The following is a 20,116-nucleotide window of genomic DNA, read 5'->3' as shown; positions in this document are numbered from 1 at the left end:
GGCTGAGCGCGCTCGGGAACCACAACCTTGCTGCGGGGCCTGTCAGGCGCCCTGGCTGCAGAGGCTCCCCTGGAGGAAGACGAGTGCTTCTTAAAAGAAGCAGAGCGGCCCCTTTCTTTGACGCGGGAGGAGCGGGACGCCCTCCTAGCTTGCTGCGGTTCTTCCTGTGGCACTGTGGTGGACTCGACAATGTCCTTAGCAGCCTTAAAGAACGTGACTCTGCCCTGCACAGCTCCAAACCGCCGCCCATGAGGGTGGTGGGACTGTTCTCCATGTTGATGAGGGATTTATACATCTCCCCGCGAGGACCCACAGGCTTCTCGCCCACGTCCCTCTTAGGCTCGAGGTCGACATAGTCGAGCCAGCGGGCTCTCTCAGCTTGGAGGTTATAATCCATGGACCTGCCCATCCACTTGACCGCATGCCAATTGACCTTCAGCATGATGTCGAATAGGGTGTTTAGCTCCGCAGTGTGCTCCCCCGTGGGCAGACCTTTGACCAGGTCTTTGGTGGAAGCTAGCAAGAGCTGGATAAGATTAAGGTCCTTAGCAGCCAGAGCAGCGGACCGGTAGGCGTTACGAGCCCTGTCCGACTGCAGCTTATCCTCCAGGACAGTGAACCCCGGCGGGTTGGTGCCGACGGGGCCGACAAACGGCCCGTTTTTAGCCGTGCCTACATCCTTGTACTGGGGTCTGACGGAACCCAGAAAGGATTGTGCCAACAGGTGGTCCAGGTTAGGGCAGGTGGACATGCCTGCCTCCGCACCGCCAACCAAATCCAACACAGAAAAAGGCAGCTTCCTGGGGTCTTTGTGTGTCTTCCATGAGGAATGGAGGGCCTTGGTGAAACCTTTCACCAGCGGCAGCCTGGAGAGGACATACGGGGCGGGAACCGAAGGCTCCTGCCCGGGCATTTCGTCATCATCCTCGGCCTCTTCAGAGGGGAGAGGAGGTGGCAACTCCTCTCCAACTCTGGCAAGGGCTCTCATGTAGACCGTGAGATGATCCAGCATTTCTGCTGCAGAATCGACGTCCTCTGCTCCCGCTTCACCCGCTTGACTGGCGGGTGGAGGGGCAGTGGTGCCTGAGGAGGACTGGGAGCTCCCTGCGGCGTCCAGTTGACGTGCTGGAGCCGCAGGGGCATTACCTTTCACTGTGACCGTGAGTCGAGAACCATCGTCCTCGACGGAGTCCTCCTCCTCCTCGGCCGTGTATCCAGAGTATTCAGAACCAGAACCCTCGCTCTGACAGGAGCTCAGGTCCGACTCTCGCCTGAAAGTCTGGACTGTTTTGGTGATGCTCACGTTGAGGGGAACGTCCCCGACGGTCACATCCGAGCGTTTCTTTTTGGGCACCGCGCCCGAAGGGGAAAAGGCTACCGGAGGGATGTTAGCCTTCTTGGTCGCCTTCTTAGCGGCGACTTCACCAGACCCGCCAGCTCCAGTGACAGTGGCGCTAGCTGCGGTCGGTTGCGCGGCAGGCGGTGTCTCATGTAGCACGGCGCCATCTTGACTTGGAATGGCGCGCTGTTTGCCAAACGGATCTCCGGAAGGCAGCGCCGCACCTTGACCAACGGTGCGGGCCGCCTGGGGAAGGAAAGACTGGGCTGTAGGGTTGAGAGCAGTGGACCCACCTGGTGGAGCGCAGGCCCCGAGGCCTGCCCTGGCTAGGTAGAACCGGTGTACCAGTACATCGTGGTCGTAGGCCACGCAGAAGTCACAGAAGGGTCCTGCTCTCCCCTGAGGACTCAGTGCAGAAAAGGCGTGTGCAACGCCCATGCAGCCGACACAGAGAGGGTGAAGATCCTGTCCGTCGATGAGTCCTGGACAGCCTGGACATTGCCTCGGCAGGAAGGCCAGAGGATCCATGGCGAAGCACTGTAGATAGAGTTAACAAGAAGCAGACGAGCTAACAAGCTAACGGCTAAGGCTAGGCCACGCTTGATTCGGGCAGGGCCTGAACAAGCGGTAAGCAGTGTAGCTAACGTTAACAAATAGCAGACGAGCTAACAAGCTAACGGCTAATGCTATGCCACGCTTGCTTCGGCGGAGGCCTGAACAAGCAGTAATAATCCTTTGTTATAGAAGGAAATAACCGTCGTTTTAGGACGGGACAAGAATAAGTATTCTTAAGTACGGGTTAATTCAACACTCGCCGGTGGGCGACTCCAATGCCACCGCTTTAGGCTAATGCGCGAAGAATAAATAATACAAAGGCTGAGTTTCAACTTATCTGAATGTGATATCGCAGAGAGTGAAAAGAGGATGTTACTTCCGCCTCCGGGGGCTTATATAGCCTGGAGGCGGGTCACTCCGGTTTGAGTGACAGGCCCTTCCTACCTACGTTAGTACGGGAGCTGAAGTAGTTTCTCTGAATGATCGCCAGGGGGCGTCATTACCCAAGTGGGAGGTCATCCTGGAATATTGACAGTAAACTATGATGTCTGCTGCATCACATCCACAAAAGTCACATAACTGGACACACACACACGCACGCGCACACACACACACACACACACACACACACACACACACACACACACACACACACACACACACACACACACACACACACACAACGCCCCTCCCCCATTTACCCACTTACACTTTACCTCCTCACTCACTGCTCCATAGTAAAGGCCCATGTGCTGTTGTGACCTACATTTCCCAGGCAGTCCCATCACCATGTTTGGGATCTGCAACGTAGATGCCCCCCACATGCCACAACAATTATGCTTGCAGGACTCGGGAGCATACAAATAGGTCTACAACATAGTAATAGTACAGTTGTAGCCTACTGTGTTTCTGTAAATGTAAATTGGTGTTTGCTATTGATCTGTTGTAGGGTAAGACTGATGAATGCAACTGTCTCTCTCATATATGAACATTTTAAAAAGCAGACTGACGGATTACATAATTGAATATTTGAGGAAAGGGTAGGCTATCCGCAAAAAAAGAAAGAAAAGTTTCCCTACGTCCCAAAACAATAATAACAAAGGAATGTATGCTCCAAAGGACAGCTACTTTTTTTAATTGGATCGCTGTGTGGAAGTGGTGATGTGATGATGATGGCAAGAAAAGTAATACAACTTTGTCAACATAAAAAAAAAAAAAAAAAAACATGAATGAACATTGCCTACTAGGTCCTATTTTGGGAAACGTATTATTTAAAGTGAGAGCAGAATAAGTTGCAGATTTTCTAAGATGGAGCGCATGATGCAATGCTTTGTTAATCGACCGGGATGTCATATTTTATTCGGCGCCCATTCATTTTTCATGCAATGTGTTTTATTGCGTTAATTTATTTATGCTCCGACGCACGAGGGTGTCGCGCACCGAAAATAGCCGCTGATTTACAAGCCCACAACGCGTCGTGGACGCCAACGTCGCGAGCTTGTATATCTGCGATATTCGACGCGCGACACCGTCGTGCGATGAGGATGAAGTACGAATCATTCGAATTATTCAGGCATAGGCTAGCTCTGGTCCATAGATGTTGCGCTCAGCCTCTCGTCTGTAGTACAAATAAAGAATACGCTTTCGCTTCTCACCAAAACAAAGACGATTCTAAGATGTTAAAAGCCTACTTTCTTTAGTGGGAACACTCGGAGCCCCCCACCTAACGTCTAAAATACACTTTTTGGCCAGAAAATAAAATATTTCACCGGACGTGTTAGCTACTCCACACCACACCGCCCTCTACAGATATTGTCAATATAAAATTCCATTGACCAGATTTTGCCTTCCGGTCAAATATTTTCTTTTCTGGCCAAAAGTGTATTCTAGACGTGAAGTGTGGGGCTCAGAGTGTACCCACTAAGGAAAGTAGGCTTTCCACTCCCTAAAGCGGTCTTTGTTTTGGTGAATAGTTAAAACTGTATTCTTTATTTTTTACTACAGAGTCTTCGGGCGCAGGGATCATGGGTGACATAGCGTTAAGGAGAACTCCTTCTATGGAGCAGAGCTATGGCAATTCTATCCACTAGGTGGCAGCAGCGAGGGGGCTGCTATTTGATGCTGAAGAAGCCAAAGGCTCTCCTCCAATTCTGAGGTCCGTGAAGTCAGCTGCATTAGCGTTTCCGGCCTGGCAGCTGGCTGCATTAAGCGAAGCTCCAGCCTTCAAAATAAAAGTCAACTAAATAATGTTTATTTAAAAGACACAAATGTATTTAAGAAATACGTGTATGATGTATGTCTCTATACTAGTGTACTTCTAATTGTCCTAACACATTTTCCAGGTTCTTTCAAATTGAAATTCGTGGTATGCGAGCCATTAAAGGCCACTTAACAAGTTAATTCCATTCTTTCTATTGTAATCCATAGAAGAGCTTCAATTGGTTGTTGACACAAGTAGGCTACATCTAATGAGGTCCAGTTACTTAATTATCAATTTTACTTTATCTGTTTATTTAGATGTAATGTATGGTAGGCTACTATGGGCTATATTAATGTAAGTAATGAAAATACACCGTGTGTGCATGTACACCAGGGGTCTTCAACAGGGGGTCCAGGACCCCTATCGGGTCCTCAGAATTACTACAGGGAAAGGCACCAAATCTATGTGTGATAGGACCATTCTTTTAGAATAAATGGACAACCCTCTCATCCCTTTTCTGAGGAGAACTTTAGCCAAAAATAGAAGATCTACAAGCTTGTAGATCTGCTATTTTTGGCAATAGGTTTGGTGTTGAAGTGAAAAAGCCGGAGACCAAGTACAGAGTGAAAGGTAAAATGTACTAAGTAAAAGATGGAACAAGGATGTAAGGAGTTCAATGTAAAAAAAAAGAAAACGCCCCCAAAAGCTCTAGTGGGCACTAGACAGGAGGCGGCTCTTTGCGTTGGCACTTTGAACACACGCAAAAAAGTGACATTTTCAGACAATTTCAAACTCTAGTTTGCGCTGGAGAGCAGACGGCTCTTTGCGTCGGCACTTTGGAGACACGCACGCGTTCGGGGAGACCTCCTCTATCACTCCACACTCTCCGCTAAGCAGGAGAGGTGTAAAATCAATTTCTGTTGGCTTTCCAGTGCAGCCACTCGCTCAAAATAGTGACATTTTCAGGCATTTTCAAACTCTAGTTGGCGCTGGAGAGCAGACGGCTCTTTGCGTCGGCACTTTGGAGACACGCACGCGTTCAGGGAGACCTCCTCTATCACTCCACACTCTCCGCTAAGCAGGAGAGGTGTAAAATCAATTTCTGTTGGCTTTCCAGTGCAGCCACTCGCTCAAAATAGTGACATTTCAGGCATTTTCAAACTCTAGTTGGCGCTGGAGAGCAGACGGCTCTTTGCGTCGGCACTTTGGAGACACGCACGCGTTCAGGGAGACCTCCTCTATCACTCCACACTCTCCGCTAAGCAGGAGAGGTGTAAAATCAATTTCTGTTGGCTGTCCAGTGCAGCCACTCGCTCAAAATAGTGACATTTTCAGGCATTTTCAAACTCTAGTTGGCGCTGGAGAGCAGACGGCTCTTTGTGTCGGCACTTTGGAGACACGCACGCGTTCAGGGAGACCTCCTCTATCACTCCACACTCTCCGCTAAGCAGGAGAGGTGTAAAATCAATTTCTGTTGGCTGTCCAGTGCAGCCACTCGCTCAAAATAGTGACATTTTCAGGCATTTTCAAACTCTAGTTGGCGCTGGAGAGCAGACGGCGCTTTGCGTCGGCACTTTGGAGACACGCACGCGTTCGGGGAGACCTCCTCTATCACTCCACACTCTCCGCTAAGCAGGAGAGGTGTAAAATCAATTTCTGTTGGCTTTCCAGTGCAGCCACTCGCTCAAAATAGTGACATTTTCAGGCATTTTTGTTGGCTCCAAAAATTCATATATTTGTCCCAGCACTTTTGCAAGCCAACAGTTAAGGAGTCTTTGGTGTGATCACATCAGTGTCCTCCCAGATGTTGTGTTCTGTTTGATGTGAGCCTCAACATTTTCAAAAGCGAGCGTGAAAAGCGAGATTGTGTTATGTATGATTTGTCAAGCAGAACGTTATTGCTCTGAGTACATATAAGCATATACTGAGTTTTACTGTATGTTGGACAAACTACCTAAAAAGCTCTGTTGTGTCTATGTTGTAGGAGAACGTCACCAATGGAGGCTGTGAGGGACCCCAAGATAACTGATGTTCCCAAGACACCAGCAGGGAACTTCTTTTTGGCCTTGCGTTTCTTCCTTTGGGGTTTGTTTTAGTCAGATCTTTGTCAGTCTTACTGTGCTTACTGTGATTATCTAAAACAAATGTTAGATCACAGGACTATGTATTTGATGTTTGGACTGAGCTGCATGCTTTATATACTGTACGTACATCTATCTTTTGATCAATTTGTGTGTGTGTGTGTGTTTGTGTGTGTGTGTGTGTGTGTGTACTTTATTTATACATTTATTGCATGTTCTATGCCTTTTTACATTTGAGTGATTTTTGCACTTTGGTACAAAGCATGTTGTACTTTATTTATACATTTATTGCATGTTCTATGCCTTTTTACATTTGAGTGATGTTTGCACTTTGGTACAAAGCATGTTGTACTTCATTTATACATTTATTGCATGTTCTATGCCTTTTTACATTTGAGTGATGTTTGCACTTTGGTACAAAGCATGTCGCACTTCATATATTTATTGCTTTTTACATTTGAGTGTGTTTGCACTTGTTGGTACATTGCATGTTGTACCTTTAATTGAACAGTTTTGTGTGATTTGAAAATGTCTGAAAATGTCACTATTTTGAGCGAGTGGCTGCACTGGAAAGCCAACAGAAATTCATTTTACACCTCTCCTGCTTAGCGGAGAGTGTGGAGTGATAGAGGAGGTCTCCCTGAACGCGTGCGTGTCTCCAAAGTGCCGACGCAAAGAGTCGTCTGCTCTCCAGCGCCAACTACAGTTTGAAAATGCCTGAAAATGTCACTATTTTGAGCGAGTGGCTGCACTGGAAAGCCAACAGAAATTGATTTTACACCTCTCCTGCTTAGCGGAGAGTGTGGAGTGATAGAGGAGGTCTCCCTGAACGCGTGCGTGTCTCCAAAGTGCCGACGCAAAGAGCCGTCTGCTCTCCAGCGCCAACTAGAGTTTGAAAATGCCTGAAAATGTCACTATTTTGAGCGAGTGGCTGCACTGGAAAGCCAACAGAAATTGATTTTACACCTCTCCTGCTTAGCGGAGAGTGTGGAGTGATAGAGGAGGTCTCCCTGAACGCGTGCGTGTCTCCAAAGTGCCGACGCAAAGAGCCGTCTGCTCTCCAGCGCCAACTAGAGTTTGAAAATGCCTGAAAATGTCACTATTTTGAGCGAGTGGCTGCACTGGAAAGCCAACAGAAATTCATTTTACACCTCTCCTGCTTAGCGGAGAGTGTGGAGTGATAGAGGAGGTCTCCCTGAACGCGTGCGTGTCTCCAAAGTGCCGACGCAAAGAGTCGTCTGCTCTCCAGCGCCAACTACAGTTTGAAAATGCCTGAAAATGTCACTATTTTGAGCGAGTGGCTGCACTGGAAAGCCAACAGAAATTGATTTTACACCTCTCCTGCTTAGCGGAGAGTGTGGAGTGATAGAGGAGGTCTCCCTGAACGCGTGCGTGTCTCCAAAGTGTCGACGCAAAGAGCCGTCTGCTCTCCAGCGCCAACTAGAGTTTGAAAATGCCTGAAAATGTCACTATTTTGAGCGAGTGGCTGCACTGGAAAGCCAACAGAAATTGATTTTACACCTCTCCTGCTTAGCGGAGAGTGTGGAGTGATAGAGGAGGTCTCCCTGAACGCGTGCGTGTCTCCAAAGTGCCGACGCAAAGAGCCGTCTGCTCTCCAGCGCCAACTAGAGTTTGAAAATGCCTGAAAATGTCACTATTTTGAGCGAGTGGCTGCACTGGAAAGCCAACAGAAATTGATTTTACACCTCTCCTGCTTAGCGGAGAGTGTGGAGTGATAGAGGAGGTCTCCCTGAACGCGTGCGTGTCTCCAAAGTGCCGACGCAAAGAGCCGTCTGCTCTCCAGCGCCAACTAGAGTTTGAAAATGTCTGAAAATGTCACTATTTTGAGCGAGTGGCTGCACTGGACAGCCAACAGAAATTGATTTTACACCTCTCCTGCTTAGCGGAGAGTGTGGAGTGATAGAGGAGGTCTCCCCGAACACGTGCGTGTCTCCAAAGTGCCGACGCAAAGAGCCGCCTCCTGTCCAGTGCCCAATTTGTAAAGGCTATGCACTCCAGTGAACTGCATTTATCCATTTATAATGTTTTTCTAATGTTAATAAAACTTTTTTTTTACCCAGAAACACAATTAGCATTGTGTGTGTTCGTTTTAATGCTTAATCTATATTTTGAATGTGCATATCATGGGACAATTACTCGTTTTTCAACATTTTTCAATTGCCTCAGGGGTACTCTTATTCTGAAGAGATCGGCACCGGAAGTCTTATTGCAGCTAACGCTAATGCAGCTGACTTCACATAGGCCCAATTCTGCATCTGAGAGAGGAGAGAACAGAGAAGCATGAACTTCCTGTGTGATCTGTGTTCAGTTCACTAGCTTTCACCACCACCACCGACTCGCAGAGGACGAGGAAGGGAGGCTTTTTCTGCTTCTTTTTGCAGACCGAAGGAAGGCAGTGCGTGCATGGCTTGGGACGACAGCGAGCTCCGCGCAACGACAACAACAGCCATAAATGTGGATCGTTTACATCAGTCGGAAAAAGCTTTCCTTCCTCCCCGCCTCCCTCCCCCGTCGTCTGGCTCTGCAGCGCAGCAGTGGAACGGCGGCTGCCGCGGCTCACCGTCGCCGTAGATAGCGTCCGCGGAGCGGGCCATGGCCCTGGTACTCGTCCCGGTACGGCGGCCTTCTTCGTGATCTGCCCATCTTTAGCAGGGAAGGTGCGAGAAGATAAGAAATCTGCACAAATCAAGATCGGCTTTTGTAGATAACCGCGGTAGCACAAACGCAACGAGATCTGAAGGTCTGGGCGTCGTATCGAGACATCGGCTGATCTTGTGGACTTGGACAGGGTGGATGTACACAGACCCAACAAGCTGACTGAGAGATGGCTGTTCTCAAACTCGCCGACCAGGTAGCTATATTAGCCTAGCCCTAGCCTCTGCACTATAAAGCAGTGGTTCTGGTTCTCAAACTTTTTCATGTCAAGGACCCCCAAATTGACACTTGTCAGCCTGCGGACCCCCATTTGAAAAGATATGCCATGGACCCCCATAAGAGAAGATTTTTAGGGCTCTGGCAGTGATTCCCAAACATTTTAATTTCAAGGATCCCCATTCCCCAGTTTGACATGCTTAACGCTACGGACCCCCATGTAATGGCATTTGATTTCTATCTCTGAGACCCCAATTTATATTGTGAAATCAGTGTTAATTTAACTCAGATTGTACAAATGGACCCGTAAGGGGTTAGCAGTTACAGAACCATAGGGGTACATTTGGTTCCTATCATTGATTTAGCTGGGGACCCCCTGGAACTCCCTCAAGGACCCCTGGGGGTCCACGGACCTCACTTTGAGAACCACTGCTATAAAGGGCTCACAGGTCTTTCCATGTCATGTTCCTGCTTAATTCACGGCTATTGTTATTAATATTATTTATCATTTATCCAAAGTGGTCTCGGTTAATGGCGATGAAAGCAAGACTGCAAGAGCATGTTTAGTGTTGTTTAATAAAAACTGATGTATGGGACATGTTTAGATGTGAACTGTAGGAGCTGGAATTCAGTGATGCTGTCAAGTTCTCTTGGTGTGTGTACTGTGTAGATTTAGTTAGATTTTTCAGAATCTTCTGTCCTGTGCTGAAATGACTACTTCCTGCTCTGTTTTCGCAAGCTTTCCCCTCAACTCAAAGTTTCTCTCTCACTCCATTTGAACACTCTAGTCTACGATCTCTCACGTTATAATTTCGACCGATGTCACACTTTGACAAATCCAACAGTATGTCTGCTCTGTGAACATTTCAGTGGGGGGTGGACACTACTCTCTTGGTACCCATGGAACTTCCTGTTATATAAAAAATAACAACAACCCTTGATGATGGCAGATAAGTCTACATGCCTCAGCCCAGCAGCACCACTGATTTGGGTAGATGGATGTTTCAGTTTGACTTTTCTTCAAATTAGATGCAGCCAGAGAATAAAAAAGTGCCATTGCCATCATGCCATCTGCATCTGAAGTGTTTAGCTGACAGTTTGCACCCATGCGTGTAATGTTGTCACCACGCTGAGCTGTGTCCAATTGAAAGTTGACAGCAATCTCACTCATCATCAAAGACACTTATTGGCCATATAAGGAAACCATGCCTTTGCTGTAGGCTAATAAGGCTGTCAAGAGTTCAATGTTACATTGAGAAAGACACTAAGGTCACATGGTTTCAGCAGTGAACCCTCACACCACACCATCATGTGCTCAGGAACCTTCTCTGTAGTATGAGAGGAGCACAAGCGGCTGCTAGCAGTCTTTTCTGTCTGTTATCGGATCTGCTCAGATAGGGAGCTTTTAATGTGGTGTGTGTGGTAATGAACTGACATGTTTCTACTAGTGACAACTTCTGACAAGCATGTTGTTGTGATGAAGTATTTTTCAGCTCAGAATATGTCAAACATTTTTCAGGGTAGCGTTACTTACTAGCGTATAGGTAGAGCCCTTTGCTGGGCTGAAAAAAGAAGAAATACAGGAAGTTGTTGACTTGTGACATTCCTTTTTTTATTTCTTTGCATCCGACCCACACTGTGTGTGTGTGTGTGTGTGTGTGTGTGTGTGTGTGTGTGTGTGTGTGTGTGTGTGTGTGTGTGTGTGTGTGTGTGTGTGTGTGTGTGTGTGTGTGTGTGTGTGTGTGTGTGTGTGTGTGTGTGTGTGTGTCTTTTTGGTCAGGATTGTCAAGATTTTAGGTGTTGTTTTCTCCTGTGTATTTGTAATAAATAGTACAACCACACATACTTCATTGACTGGAATGAATCCCCCTCCTTTTTCCCCCCACACCAAATCACTTCACTGAAAATAGCCTATCTAATATCCTATCCTATTAGATAGCCTATCTAATAAGTAAGCGGCAGGTTGTGTTGTGAGCTTGTAGAACAGCTATTTTAGCTGATTATTCACCCCAGGATTCTGTTGCTGGGGCTGTCATATTGCAACATGTTGTAAACTAGCTAGCTAGCTAGTATATCGGCCACTTTGTCTATTTTCTATTTGAAACTTTTTGAAATATGATATTAGATTTTTTTTTTTTTCAAATTATCGACCAGTCGTACTTGGAAGTCAATTATTTTTAGTTAAATTAACATTCTAGATTTTTGGATTAACTGACGTTTTAATGCAAAAAATGTATGTACATGAACTTTGTACATGCTCATAGCTTTCGAGGATAAAACGAAAAGCCTTAGAGCTTATTTCCATCCATTGTGGTACTTTAAGTGTGTGTGTGTGTGTGTGTGTGTGTGTGTGTGTGTGTGTGTGTGTGTGTGTGTGTGTGTGTGTGTGTGTGTGTGTGTGTGTGTGTGTGTGTGTGTGTAAACTGAGTGTCATGTTTGTTTTTTTTGGAGGGGAGGGGGATTTAGCGGAGACATACGGGAAAAAAAACAATCAATAATAAATACATTCATCATCATACAATTTCCAAAGTACTGTAAATGGAACCTGAACAGTTCTGATTTGACTGTGTATGCGGAGTTGACCCACTGCAACCGTCTCTGTTTCTCACTGTAAAGCCCCATTGACTGGCAGGGAGAAAAACAGAGTCATGCGGTGCTGTGGGGTTTTTAATTCCACTCTTCACTGATACTGATACAGGCAGATCAGCTGTTTCTTATTGGTCCGGAGGGGGAGGGGATTGGCCTATTAAAGGTCCATAGGCCACAGTCAGTGGAACACAGTTATGTACTACTTTATAGGTCTGACTGACTGTATGGGGGAGATTTATCAAGCAACACTGTGTGTGTGTGTGTGTGTGTGTGTGTGTGTGTGTGTGTGTGTGTGTGTGTGTGTGTGTGTGTGTGTGTGTGTGTGTGTGTGCGTGCATGTATATTTTATTTGCTGCAGTCACACATGTACAGCAGTTACAGTATATGCACATGTGTTTGGTAGGGGGCAGTAAGGGTACCCTGTAAGCGTTCGTATAGTGTTTGAGGAATGAAAACATGGTTTATCTGATGGAGGAAGTTTGTGCTGGATAACAGTGAGAAGGTTTGGAGGGGAAATGCGTATGTTATGCCACTGTTGTAGCAGCGAGGGACTGAAAGTGGTCCTTGGGGACCAGCGCTGACAAGAGTAGATGATTTAGCGGGCTGTGCATAAGAGTCCCCCGATCGTAGACAAGAAAGTTAACTTTCATTTGTAATGGTCAACGGAGGTGCTTGGAATACTGTAATTGGACATTGAATTTTAGGCTAGTTAGGAGCATTTGTGTGTTGCTGTTTTTGCAACTGTCTTCTTTTTTTTTGGTGTGTGTGCGCGCTTCAACAATGAGCTCTGTGTCTGAGATGCTTTTAGATAGCCTGGAGGGGTGGTGGTGTGGGTTTAGGGAATGCCTCATTCAGGACGGCTGCTTCCAGGACGGACAACCCCCTGCCAATCCCCCCCACACACACTCTCCAAACCTCCCTGGCTTTTCCATTCCCAAATGCTGGTAGCACTGAGCTCCCCAGATCCCCATGGCAATTACAGATGAGATACCAGCATTGTGACTTTGGGGCAATGCCAACTGTGAGTGTGTGTGTGTGTGTGTGTGTGTGTGTGTGTGTGTGTGTGTGTGTGTGTGTGTGTGTGTATTTCATGTGTGCATACATGTTGGGGGTAAGCGTTTGTGCGTGCATGAGCACTTGAAGGAAAGGCATTCTGGCTGAAGCAGCCATATGCTGCCAAGTGTTCACGGCTTGTTTAAAGGCACAGCTCCTCTTGTCCAAACTAGGGCCTTGTTTGGTACTTTGTAACGTAACAACTTAAACTTTATACTTCACTGACCGGAGCACCCTGGCCCAGGGGTCTATACTAGATCCCAACCTTTTTCTCTTCTAACCCCAAATCTATTGAAAAAGCAGCGATCTTGCGACATGTTGTGAGCTTTTAGGTTTCCTATTTTGGATAAAAAGAGACACTACTAGGGTTCATGTGGTTAATGTGTCCTTCCCTCTGTCTAATCTGTGATTTATTTAGTCAAAGGAAGCATTGAACGAGTCAACTGAACTGTCTAACTAATAGGAAACTTGTACTGTAGATCACCAGTAGGTATGAGCACTTAAGAAGACACTGCTGTAGTTAAATAGACTAATTGAACAAGTTCGATCTTCTTTGCTGGCAGGCCATGCGTTGCCCACATTAGGTGCTTTAACCCCTCCATCATGTCAGGGATATGATATATATTTTTCCCTGTGTGGCAAAATTAAAATTATTTATGAGAAAATAGGTGGAGGTTTGCACTGCAGCTGAAGACTTGAATCTATATACAAGCCCGAGCCCCCATCCTCTCAGCCCCCTCCTCTTGTGCCATTATGGTTTCATCTCCCTGGGAGAGAAATTCGGCAGTCTCCTGCTCTCTCCATCTGTCTGTTAGGCTAGCTCACATAGACCAAAGACATACTCTGTGCATGTGTGTGTGCGTGTTATTTACTGGAAGGACGGCATATTTTGCTGGTCCTCAACTTAGTTTGGAACGAGGTCCAAGCGTTGGGTTGGGTTTTAAGTTTATGGGTGAGAATTAAGGTTTATGGTTAAAGTTGGTGTATATTAGGTTATGGTTTGGCCTAAATTAGTGAGGCGTATGTACTGGAGAATGATTGTGGTACTGTAGATGTGGTAGAAATCAATAGAAATCCTCAGAAGAGTGTTAATACATGTGTTTGTTTATCTTTATCATAGACCTACAATTTCCTTGATTATTTGCAGACTCTTAACTTTCCTACAGAAACAAATGTGTCCCAATCTCACTGAGAGCCAGTCATCTCGGAAAGTACAGCTTTAGACAGGGACTGAAAATACCTTTTTTTTTTTTCTCACTAAAATGTGATAAAGCCACTAAAGCATTTCATAAATTTCAGGCTACATTTCACTTAAACGCCAGAGCTTAACTCTGCATGTAAATAAGACTTTTCTGAATTAATGTGAGAGATCGTCAGGTCATTTGCAGGTTAGAAATTTATTTAGAACTTGAATATCTCAAAAGTAGTATTTCAGCATGGCATCATTCTATAAGCCATATCTTCAAAACGGTTGGGTCAATCTCCACAACCAATATATCATTTTGTAGCTATGATCCCCAGCTTTCAAATGAAATGAAAAAATGAAAATGAATAAAAATCCAATGACTGGCTCCCAGCCAAATTGGGACACAAATGAAGGGACATATGTTGAAAAGGGAGAAATGAGTCATCGTTTGGTGTCAGCAAGCATTCAACATCATACTGTACAGTAGCTCCCCTATCTTGTGTGAGGAGGCTCATGCCTGAGGGATGCAAACAGGCACCCATTTGCTTCTTTCACGACTTTCAGTAGACTAGCATTTAGAAGTTGCAAGCGAAACAGGTTACAAGATAGGCTACAGGTTGTCGAGGAGGTGTGTGTGTGTATGTGTGTGCGTGCGTGCGTGCGCTTTATTTTCTCGTTTTGAAGCAGAAGTGAAACAGCCTCTGAGGTTCCTCTCTGGCATTTCTGAGAAGGAGAGACGGTGGAACAGGAAGTGAGGTGGACGAGGTGACAGAGATACTCAGGAAGTTAAGAGAGGCCTACTTCTGCACAATCCGATGCATGGGCACCACATCTAGCTTTAAAATCAGGCTAAAACAAACAAGAAACAAACAAAGCATAAATTAAACTAAAACAAACAAGAAACAAACAAAGCATAAATTAAACTAGTAAGACGCCTTAGGGCGACATGCGCCAATTCTTGGCCATCTGGCCAGTGATGTATATCGGACCAGTTGGATGGAGACCCCTGCATGATAGTCAAGAATGTCAGAACACCAAATGGGCATTCCCAGATATGCGCTTAATATTGATGACAGTGACAGGGATCTCCATATGGGCATAAAACGGATAAGGACGTAATTAATTTAATTAAAGTGTGACTCGTGATGACATCAGCGATCTCCATATATGAGCAATTGGGCATACAAGGGACATCAACCCAGAGCATGATGTCAAAGCGGCAAACCCATTCTGTTAAGAGTGGTTCCCACAGTGACATCAGAGCATGATGTCAGAGCGACAAACCCATAGAACCACAGACAAACCCACAGAACCACAGTGTCAGGTATGATGTACAGACAGAGATACGCGGACAAGATGTGCCGGTTTTCATAGTAAACTTGCGACCATGCCAGGGAGTTTGGAATTTTTGACATATTGTTGAGTATGATCATCCTGGCTTCCCTTGTGTGATTGGCTCAAGATGATAGGAAATGCGGGCATCTGTCAACAAGCTCCCCATGCCTCCCTCTCTGTTCCTCAGAAAGCTGACCTTTATTGTGTGTGTGTGTGTGTGTGTGTGTGTGTGTGTGTGTGTGTGTGTGTGTGTGTGTGTGTGTGTGTGTGTGTGTGTGTGTGTGTGTGTGTGTGTGTGTGTGTGTGTGTGTGTGTGTGTGTGTGTGTGTGTGTGTGTGTGTGTCTAGGACCTAGGACCTGTATTTACCATACTATGTCTGCGATTGTGGAGAGAAAATAGGGGCTTTGCAGCATGACCTCCATACAATGCCCTTTGTTTGGTTTTCCCTTGAGCTTGGCAGAGTTTTATCTCTCTTGCTCAGAGTCAGCACGGTAACCTGTTTCAATACACTGTTAAAACACATTTCTCCTGCTAGTCGGGGATGCCGTTTGGTGTTCTTTTAAACTACAAGCAACATGGCGTTAAACATGTTAGCAATAAAGTGCATCTTTGTGTACTGAATAATGTAGGCTACAGTCTAGTCGCAGCTCGTCCTTTCCAGCTTGTGTAAACATGGCACAGGCAGGCGTAGTCGGGCAGCTGCTTTTCTGGACACGCGTGCACACACACAATTATAAACACGCATGCATGTGCACTGCACACAGCCACGAGCACACAGTCTGTATTCCATACCGTGGGAAGGCTCATTGGACCTTGTTTACTCTTTGTGCTGTATCCACTGACTGGACAAATGTGATCTCTTGTATGGCCTTGCCTTCTAGCCCTGGCTGTTTGACAAAATGAAAGGACTGTTGCGTCGATGTTGCACATGACCTTCAGTTCATTCTTCTAAAATAGTATCTATATTTACTGGTGTTACATATAGGCCCTGGTCACGTTCTCTTTAATGTCTTTCACGCCATAATAAATCGTGTTAAGTAACACTCTCTCTTTTTATGTCTCTCTTTTTCTCCCTGCTCTGTCTACTGCTTTCCCAGCCTCCACTCATCCAGGCCATCTTCAATGGAGACCCAGAGGAGATCCGTATGCTCATCTACAAGTCCGAAGACATCAATGCTCTGGTGAGATGGCGTTCAGGTCCTCCTTTAAGTGCTCGGTGCCACCCCAAGCACAGCAGCACAATGTGTGGTACTGCACTGAGTAGGACGGTTGTCTGGTTTGTCTTGAGGTCAGGCACGTGCACACATAGACATCAAAGGGGGCTTGAGCCCCTGCCTTTTTACCCGTCTGTAAAAAGTGCCCTCTCCAGACCATGAATGCAGTTTTCACTTTGGTGAAAGAAATGCAAATGCCCACTTTCTATGCCATACCTGAAGGCAGCATTCAAGAGAATTGCCTTATCCAAACGTTCCTGAACTTGAATGCAGCATCTTATGTTAAAATAATTGCCCTCTCTGTCTACAAATCCATGGCATATACGCCACATCTCCAGTATTGACTTGATTATGCTTAGTTTAGTTTGGTGTCAAGTAGCGAAAATAGCCGACCTCCAAGCTCACAACGCATCGCGCTTCAATATTTTTCACTAAAAGGCCCTTTTAGAAATTTCAGCCCCTGCCTCTCTAACATCCTCTGCACGTCCCTGCTTGAGGTGAGCGGAGGGCCCATATCAGCTTTCAAGAGAATCAAGCCAGGACACTTCTGTTCAACCTTGTACTTTTCATGTATCTTCTGGCTACTTCCTGTGTGGGCCAAAGCACAGGGATCAGGAGTGGTCAGAGTTCAAGGGTCAGCTTGGCCAAAGTTCAGAGCAGTTGTTTATTTAAATTAACCACTTGAACCCTAGCATCCCTATTCTGGGGGGAACACATTGTGTGCTTGTAGATTTGAGAGATTTGGTGTAGAGCAGGGATCTTCAACGTTTTCAGGCCAAGGACCCCTTAGCTGAGAGAGAGATGAAGCAGTGACCCCCTCAACCTGTCAATAGATTCCATATAGTTTCATCTTTTGACAGCAAAATCTATCTATATTTTGGATTCATGTCAATTTGTGTTTTCAGATATTTAACTTATAAAGCTTGACCTTTCACTCTGTACTCTGCTCTTTTTCCCCGCTACACCAAAGCTCTTTGCCAATCTACAAGTTCACAACGCCTCGCAGCGCGAGGCGTTGTGAGCTTGTAGATCTGCTATTTTTGGCTAAAGTTCTCAGAATATGGATGCTAGGGTTGAAGTGGTTAATATGGAAAAAGGGCGTTGTGAGCTTGTAGATCTGCTATTTTTGTCTAAAGTTCTCAGAATATGGACGCTAGGGTTCAAGTGGTTAATATAAAAAAAGGAGAAAAAAAGTTTCTATCACATGAAGATTTGGAGGACCCCCTGTAGTAAGTCTGAGGACCCCCTAGGGGTCCCGGACCCCCTGTTGAAGACCCCTGGTGTAGAGGGAAAAGTGCAAGCCAAGCACAGAGCCGACCCTGCTCAACTAAGTACTAGTTTACTAAGAATATAGGGATAAGTGGCTAATCTGTAAATAGTTTCTAAAGTGTGGAGTGGAGGACATGCTTCCGTGCTTTCTCATTCTCCTCTTGATTGTATTAACCTCCTATGCAGGACCCTGATCGCCTGCAGCAGGACAATTGTACACTCTCATTGTGCAATTCAGTTTAGTTTAGTTGGAGAAGAGGCACACAGCCCAGTGAGATGGACATCTGGTGTGGTCATCGGGACTGTGTGTGTTATTGTATTGGAGCGCTCTGAGATGGACAATGGACATGTTGACCCTGACTGACTGGCCCACAACTTGGCCCCTCAGCTTAGCTACATCATCTGTAGCCTCCTCTGTGTCAATTCTAAGCTACCAGTCCCATTTTACTATCTGACCAAGGGTCAACAAATATAAAACCGGTTGCAGATCGGCGACTGGTATAGGATGATGACCGCGTTACTGAGTCGCTCTGGTTAAGAATGTCTGCTTGACCTAAATTCTACTGATCAATTTCGCCAACTGCATCATTGACTCCATGTCCTGCATTCTAAACAAATTAACGCAAGAGATGTTTGATGATTTTCTCTGCTGACTCGAAGACAGAGTTGCATACTTTGTATTGGTCAATGTCTGAATTCTGTGAGCACCGCAAAGACCGCTCGTCAATTCTGAAATATGTTTGTTGGCAGCAATTTGAAGAAGTTTCACTTCTTAAACTAGCTTAAACAGTGACATCCCTTCAGAAGACAGGGGTGGGAGGGGTGTTCATTAAGCAGACTTCTACAATATTTCCATATTGTCGCTGTCACTCAGAAACCTTGTTTTAGTCAGGAACACTCACGTCAAAGTAGATTTAACCATTTATTGCAACAAATGGAATGTAGTTAAACCTGAATTTTGAACATGCATGCCTGCTAAGCAAAATCAGGGAACTTTAAGCAACCCCCCATAGGGATACAATAGTAGTATAATAGCAATACATTGACATTAGCTTGAATTAGCAGAGATAAAATCACAAGTATTTGAGCCTATGCCAGACTCATCAAAAGGTGGAGGCTGGGGTGGAGGAGGCAGCTAAGCAGCAGCGGATCCGAGGCTTCAGATCCAAGACAATCAGAGCCATAGTGAATGCAAGCCGTATTTAAAGGAGCCTCCCTCCCTTACTGGGCGAGGGCTCTGATTGGATTATGACAGTGTGATGTAATAATCAGTAGATCTGTGAACGAGGAAAGGATCGGACTGACAGCTGATTACAGCTGAGGCGAGCGAGACTCACATGTCCTGCATATACTAACACTCCATATTTAATTTGAATGTGTTTTTTTATAATGCCCCCTTCTGAAGGTCCAGATTGTCTCTGGCCTACTCAGTCTATTTGTTGGAAGTCCACGGCTCCTAATAGTTAGAAATGCGCAAATGCAGAGGACAAATTCAATGTATGTGTAAATGTACAGTCACAAAAGGATTGGGGACAAACCGTTCCTCCTATAAATGTTTGTGTCTGTAGTTCGACTGACTGACACATGTCACTCACCGCACATGTCACCGATGATCCGAGGGAGTGCCTGTGCCATGCCTGTTGTCCAGAAATGCCTAGTTATTATTAATTATCATTTGATAGTTTGTCGTATGGCAGTGTTGCATCGTGACTCATTGTGAGCCTGGAGATTGGCTTTTTTCGTTGTTTAAATATGAGTACTTTTTCACCTACAAGTTTAAAGTGTTTAAAGGAGCTATAGTCAACTTTTTCATTGTAGGGCCGACACTTTGTTTACGTCCTAGTCTATAGACTAGAATGTAAACAAAGTGTCGGTCTGACAATGGCCAAAATGATTATTTTATCATTATTTTACGCTTTTTGTGGTCATTTTTTAATTGAAACGCATATATGAAGCTTCTTTTTTTATAAAATATTTTCGAAACATTATTTTTATTTTAGCATCCATTTTTCAAGAAAAAGTTGACTATAGCTCCATAAGTCTGTCTGTGGGTTTTGGACTGCTGACAGTGACAATTCATATCCTAGACTTAAGTTCCAACTGTAGTCTGCCTCAACCTCGCTGTCTCCCTCCCTCAGGATGCAGAGAAACGTACCCCACTCCATGCAGCGGCCTTCCTGGGAGACCCGGAGATCACTGAACTCCTCATCCTCTCTGGTAAAAAGTCACCCAGACCAGCCTTTCCAGCATTCTTCCACCACTCTGTTTCTCCCTCTCTCTTGCTCTCTTTCTCCTCCTTTCTAATCCACCTTTCTCGCACTGAGCGCTTTAAAGTTTTAGCATTTTGTCAGCATACAACCTGTAATGTTTGAGCGGTGCTAACCGCTCCTACACCTGGCTTT

At 45.6% G+C, this 20,116-nt stretch overlaps 1 protein-coding gene across 5 annotated transcripts in view; it reads left to right on the top strand.

Moving 5' to 3' along the window:
* Window positions 1-8,537: 8,537 nt before the first annotated feature.
* ankrd44 (ankyrin repeat domain 44) overlaps window positions 8,538-20,116 on the top strand; it is a 55,806-nt gene continuing 44,227 nt past the window's right edge. For all 5 annotated transcript variants that reach the window (XM_080753719.1, XM_080753720.1, XM_080753718.1 and 2 more), the window contains exons 1-3: window positions 8,538-9,047; window positions 16,329-16,412; window positions 19,853-19,931. In XM_080753719.1, coding sequence (XP_080609845.1) covers window positions 9,021-9,047; window positions 16,329-16,412; window positions 19,853-19,931 — 190 coding nt within the window. In that variant the 5' untranslated portion in view covers window positions 8,538-9,020. The remainder of the gene's footprint in view (window positions 9,048-16,328; window positions 16,413-19,852; window positions 19,932-20,116) is intronic.

Source organism: Nannobrachium achirus (genome assembly GCF_963921795.1).
Source record: "Nannobrachium achirus genome assembly, chromosome: 22".
Taxonomy (NCBI): domain Eukaryota; kingdom Metazoa; phylum Chordata; class Actinopteri; order Myctophiformes; family Myctophidae; genus Nannobrachium; species Nannobrachium achirus.
The sequence above is the reverse complement of the archived record's forward strand: the minus strand, read 5'-3'. Positions and strand labels throughout refer to the sequence as shown.